The sequence below is a fragment of the Brassica oleracea genome, chromosome C9 (genome assembly GCF_000695525.1).
Source record: "Brassica oleracea var. oleracea cultivar TO1000 chromosome C9, BOL, whole genome shotgun sequence".
Classification (NCBI taxonomy): domain Eukaryota; kingdom Viridiplantae; phylum Streptophyta; class Magnoliopsida; order Brassicales; family Brassicaceae; genus Brassica; species Brassica oleracea.
This window is the reverse complement of record NC_027756.1, coordinates 45709449-45715448: the sequence shown is the minus strand read 5'-3', so window position 1 is coordinate 45715448 and position 6000 is coordinate 45709449. Positions and strand designations below refer to the sequence as shown.

Genomic DNA, 6000 nt, shown 5'->3' with positions numbered 1-6000 from the left:
CTCGAGAACAATATTGATAATAATCAAAGTATATGATCTGAATATCCTAGGAACCTCTGGATACAATTTCCCAAACAGTTGAATATCTCAAGAAAGAGTTTGAGATGAAAGATCTTGGAAAACAAAGTTTTGTTTGGGATTACAGCTTGAGTACATCAACAATGAAATTCTTGTGCATCAAATAGTATATACAGAAAAGGGTACTCAAGAGATTTAATATGGACCAGTCTCACCCATTATCTAGTATATGGACGTGAGATCACTTATTTTGGACACTGATCCATTCAGTTCAAAGGTGGACGATAAAGAAGTCCATTTAGTCCTAAGATGGACGATGCAAAAGTCTTGTTTTAGACACTGATGTGATTGAAGACAACATTAAAGCACATTAGAAGCTCTAAATGGTTATGGCATCCAAATGAGAGTTTTATGAACCCGATTGTGGATGGCTCATAACCAAGAGATTATGATTTGTAATCTTTCCATTTATCTATGACAGTGTAATCTCCTATATAAGAAATATGTTATGAATAAAGATAGATTTTTAGTTATTTTTATAACATTTTGTCTATTTTTGGGTTGAATATGCTTAAACTAATGATTTTCTCTTTTAATTAATACAAATAGTTCGTAGTTATATAAATAAAATTAGCTGTTATATTCCATACTTTTGCGTGCAAGTCAAATATATATATATACATACTTTTAGTATATATCTAATTTTCTACATCCAATTTTGAAATAATTTTATTGCAGACAAATGCCCCTTTCCGTTAATTAATCAAAAAAAAAAATACTTTTAGACCGGCCGGGACATTTAGCCGACGCGTCCACTAGCCACTCTTAGCGCGTCCTCGTCTGTGTGTTAGGTTACGTTTTGGCGCTACGGGAATTCACCAGCAGAGAGAGAGATGATGACGATGATGCCTCCGCAGCCGCAAGGCTACCACCATCCACAGACCCTGGAAGAAGTGCGAACCCTCTGGATTGGAGATTTGCAGTACTGGGTCGACGAAAATTACCTCTCTTCCTGCTTCTCCCAAACCGGCGAGGTAACCTTATTCTTTCTCTCCGTGTTCCAATTCCCAGCTCTCGATTTCTCTGAAATGGTTTGGTATCTAATTTCATAGGGTTTGTTTAGTGAATAGATAAAGTAGATAACTTTAGCTATTATAGATATCTAATGGCTCTCACCATGTTGAATTCAATTGGTACTAGTAGTAGTTGATGAATGTACTTTTTATATCTACTAGTAGAAAGTGTAGAGTAGATTCTATTCTTTAGACTTTAGTTTATATCTTTCTATGTGCTTAATCTCCTAAGCTTCAGATGGAACATGATCCTCCCTAAGGATATTTTGAATCAACGTGATAATGTTATCTCTGTGTGCAGCTCGTTTCTGTCAAGGTAATACGTAACAAGATCACAGGCCAGCCAGAAGGTTACGGTTTCATTGAGTTTATATCTCACGCTGCAGCAGAGAGAACCCTTCAGACCTACAACGGCACACCCATGCCCGGAACTGAAATTAACTTCCGTTTGAACTGGGCTTCTTTTGGTTCAGGCCAGAAAGTAGATCCTGGAACCGACCATTCCATCTTTGTCGGAGACTTAGCGCCGGATGTTACGGATTATCTTCTCCAAGAGACGTTCCGTGTTCACTATTCTTCTGTTAGAGGTGCCAAGGTTGTTACTGATCCGAGCACTGGACGATCTAAAGGCTATGGGTTTGTGAAATTTGCTGAGGAAAGTGAAAGGAACCGTGCGATGGCTGAGATGAATGGGTTGTATTGCTCAACGAGGCCTATGCGTATTAGTGCAGCAACGCCTAAGAAAACCGTTGGCTTGCAGCAACCGTATGCTGCCAAAGGTATGTGCACAAAAAACAAAAAAACACAAGGTTTGAGTTTTGTTAATAGAATCTTGTTTAGTCCAAATCGTTTATCTAATTGGGAGGTTTTCTCTAGCTGCTTACCCGGTTCCAGCCCCGGCTGCAGTTGCTGAACCAGCTCCAGCATATGTTGCGCAACCAGCACAGGTCATTGCACCTGAAAATGACATCACCTGTACAACGGTAAGTTTCATTTGAAAAGCTAGAGCTTTCTTCTCGACATCCCGCTGCTTGTCTTCATTCAATGGTTTTGGTGTACAGGTTTCAGTTGCGGATTTAGACTCAAATGTTACAGAGGAAGAGCTGAAGAACGCATTTTCGCCACTAGGAGAGGTTGTTTATGTTAACATACCTGAAACAAAGGGATACGGTTTTGTTCAATTCAAAACCAGGTAAAACCATCCGATTTGCTTCCATGTGATTCTTATTTCTAGCTTTGTTCACTAAAGTTTTGACTTGTGCCCCGATGCATTGCTGACCCCCCAGGACGTCAGCAGAAGAAGCCATGCAGAAAATGCAGGGACACGTGATTGGTCAACAAGCAGTACGCATCTCTTGGAGCAAAAATCCAGGACAGGTGAAAAAACGTTTGTTGTAACCTATACTGATGTGATGTAGAGCCTTACTATACTCGCTGGTTCACTGAATGTCGTTGATGATGTTTTGGTATCTCTATTATAGGATGGTTACGCTACACAAGCAGATCCCAATCAGTGGAGTGGGTATTATGGTTATGGGCAAGGCTATGATGCATATACTTATGGGACAGCTCAAGACCCATCTTTGTACGCATATGGTGGATATGGCTATCCCCAGTATCCGCAACAGGTAAAGAAATGAACTTTAAAAAATTCTTTTTTTCTTTTTGGTAACATGTGCGTACTTATTTCTTGTTCTTCATTGTCCACAATTTTTTCAGGGAGACGGTACACAAGAAGTTACAAACTCTGCGGCAGAGCAAGACTTGTATGACCCTATGGCCACTCCTGATGTAGACAAGTAAAAATTCTTATTGACTTTCTTACACATTCATACCTTGGTGGGTGATTAGTTGAATGCCGTCAACTCATTGTTCGTTTTGCAATTGTAGGTTAAATGCTGGTTACTTTTCGGTTCATGCAAGTGCCATACTAGGACGTTTATCGTGGCATCGTACCTCACCCCTCGCATCATAATTGTCCAAATGATCACGAAGAGAAGAATAGAGAATGGTGGACTCTTTGAGATATTTATTGTGTCCATTGTACAAGTCACTGCTCTTTGTTTGATTGTTTTGCCTGTACCGGATCTTTTTTTCTGTAATCTGCAATCAGGATCTAGTATCATGAAATGTACCAACTTTCTGGAACCTATAATGTTCTTACCTTTCTCTACTTGCTTTGAAAAAAGGTCTCCAGAGAGACTTAAGAGGCATCTACTATGAATGCTATCCATGTTTGTATGTTTTGCTCAGATGTGATTATACAAACATCACTAATGCACATATTTGAATTGAAAAATGGATTTTGATACATTTGAGAAACATCTGAAACTTTTAAATCATTAGTAGACAAGCATATACATATATTTACGATCATGAAACACCTCCCATACATCTCTCTCTTCTCCAGTTGAATCATGAGCAACCCAAGCCTACTTTACAATAACAACTTTTCTTCTTCTTCTTGATTCTCTTTTATGTGCCTCTGCTTCAAGTTGTATCAAAAGACAGTTCACGCCGCTTCTTAGGGTTAGGATCAGGGTTCCCCTTTCTCATCATTGCCACAAACTCCTCATAGTTTATCCTCCCATCCTACAAATTAAATTAGTTTTTTTTTTCAGTGTATGTGCTTATAAAAGTGATCAAAGATAGTAGAAGAAGCTTACATTGTCTCCATCAACTTCAGAAATGATTTCCTTAATGTCTCTGCCATCACTCATGCCAAACTCCCTCAGGGCTTGCTCCAGCTCTTCCATTGTGATATATCTGGAAACCAAGACCATCATTTCTTTAACTAGTTTCAACTATGATAAACTGTTTATGTATGTGCTAATCACTGTACTTACCCACTATTGTCTTTGTCAAAGTGTTGGAAGGCTGAGAAGAGATGCTCTTCTCTGTCAAGTCTGTTAATGTGCATTGTTGCCGCTATGAACTCTCCATAGTCTATTGTTCCGTTGCCGTCAGCATCAGCCTATAGAAAACAGAAAATAATCAGTTCTTCTGGCATCTTAATATATATAGATAGATAGCACATAAGAGAAAAGAAAATGACTTACAGCTTCCATTAACTGTTGGACTTCGTATTCAGATAACCTTGTACCTTGCTTGGCAAGTCCTTGTCTTAGTTCCTCAAGAGTTATTGTTCCGCTGTCATCAGTGTCCATACCTTTGAACATCTCCTTCAAGCCCATGATTTCTTCTTCTGATAAGCACCCAGCTATCACCTGTTCATTGATGAAGCCAGTGAGATATAGTCATCATATATATGCTTCTGAGAAAGAGAAAAAAATATTTTACCCTTAAAGCAACTTTCTTAAAGTTGTTCATTGCTTTGAATTGCTTGAGCCTTGACATCACAGCATTGTCAAGAGGAACATCTGGAGCTTCTCCATCCTCCTTAATCCATGGATGGTCTTTTAAATTACACATAAGGAAAACAAAATATGTTAAATGAAAAAAGTCTACTGCAATATATAGTAGATAAGAGATGCTTACTGAGAACTTGAGCAGCGGTTAATCTTTGTTTAGGATCAGAGTTAAGCATCTTCCTAACAAGATCCTTAGCCTGGTGTGAAATAGCTGGCCATGGATCACTTGCAAAATCAATCTGTCCACTTAGAATTGCATTGAAGATCCCATTCTCCGACTCTGAAAATACATGAATGATAAAAATCAGTGTTAAAAAAGTCGGTTTAGGCGACCACCTAAACATTAATCCATAAGGAGCCTAACTATCCTCTAGCGATTTTTTGAACATTGATAAAAATCAACCTCTTTATGTCTTTGTTTTGAAAAATAGATAATGACGTACCAGCCCAGAAAGGTGGAACACCACAAAGGAGGATATACAACATGACACCAATGCTCCAAATATCAGCCTCTGGTCCATACTTCCTCTTCAAAACCTCAGGTGCAATGTAATAAGCACTTCCAACAATATCTTTAAACTCCTCTCCTGGCTTGTAGAACACGGAAAGCCCAAAGTCCGTTGCCTTGAGAGGAGAGTTCTCTTCTTTGTTAAGCAACAAGAAGTTCTCAGGCTTCAAGTCTCTGTGGATAACCCCCATTGAATGACAAGTATGGATGATCTGCACAATGGTCCTTAGCAACGAAGCCGCGGCTCTCTCAGAGTAATGCCCTTTGGCTATAATCCTATCAAACAACTCTCCTCCAGCACAAAGCTCCATAACCAAATGCACGTTGTGCTTATCCTCGTAGGCTCCTTTGAGCTCCACGATGTTTGGTTGACCCGTCAAGTGATGCATTATCTGCACCTCTCTTCTTACGTCCTCGATGTCTTCCTTGTTCACCAGCTTCCTTTTGGCAATGGTCTTGCATGCGAATTGTAGTCCTGTTGCTTTTTGCGTGCAGAGATAGGTTACACCGAACTGTCCACGACCAAGCTCTTTCCCTAACGAATATGAGCTTTTTACATCTTCCATTGGTCGGCCTAAGACGGGTCCTATGGGGCCTTGTTTGGTTGCGGGAGGAGGAGATGCTGGTGAGTGTTTTGATGCTTTCACAGAGGCTTCTGCACCATCTCCGAGTCCTTTTTCCTGCGTGGGTTCGTCTCGTCCATGAGCGCAACAATTACCCATTGTTGCAATTAAGGGGAGAGGAAGTAAGTTCTCAACCAGGAAGAGAAATACAATGTTACAATGCTAAATGATCTTTTTTTTTTCTTCCTCCTTCCTCTGTCTATTCTTTTAGGATTTAGGTTTCTTCTTTAGCAAGAAAGTTTAGGAGTTTTTGTTTATGAATGGCCATTAATAGTATTTTTTTCTGTTTTTGCAAGTATTATTCATTTTCGCTGGCCTTCAGTTTTCGAAACGATAATAGGTTTTTGCTGATGGGGAGGGACTTTAGGAACCACAACCTCTCTGTATTTTTTTGTTATTTAAAGCAA

General features: G+C 39.5%; 2 protein-coding genes across 2 annotated transcripts; one reads left to right on the top strand and one right to left on the bottom strand.

Annotated features, from left to right (window-relative positions):
* The first annotated feature begins 785 nt into the window (after positions 1 to 785).
* On the top strand, positions 786 to 3264 carry LOC106313055 (polyadenylate-binding protein RBP47B'). The gene is made up of 8 exons (XM_013750781.1): positions 786 to 1052; positions 1393 to 1870; positions 1968 to 2074; positions 2153 to 2283; positions 2378 to 2468; positions 2573 to 2719; positions 2811 to 2890; positions 2982 to 3264. The coding sequence occupies exons 1-8, from the start codon at positions 912 to 914 to the stop codon at positions 3064 to 3066; spliced, it is 1260 nt and encodes a 419-aa protein (XP_013606235.1). The 5' UTR covers positions 786 to 911; the 3' UTR covers positions 3067 to 3264.
* Positions 3265 to 3481: 217 nt separating this feature from the next.
* Positions 3482 to 5840, bottom strand: LOC106315673 (calcium-dependent protein kinase 34). The gene is made up of 7 exons (XM_013753474.1): positions 4906 to 5840; positions 4590 to 4742; positions 4392 to 4507; positions 4151 to 4318; positions 3938 to 4065; positions 3758 to 3857; positions 3482 to 3683 (listed from the first exon to the last, which is right to left on the bottom strand). Exons 1-7 carry the CDS (start codon positions 5690 to 5692, stop codon positions 3582 to 3584), a joined length of 1554 nt encoding a protein of 517 aa, XP_013608928.1. The 5' UTR covers positions 5693 to 5840; the 3' UTR covers positions 3482 to 3581.
* Between the last annotated feature and the right edge of the window lie 160 nt (positions 5841 to 6000).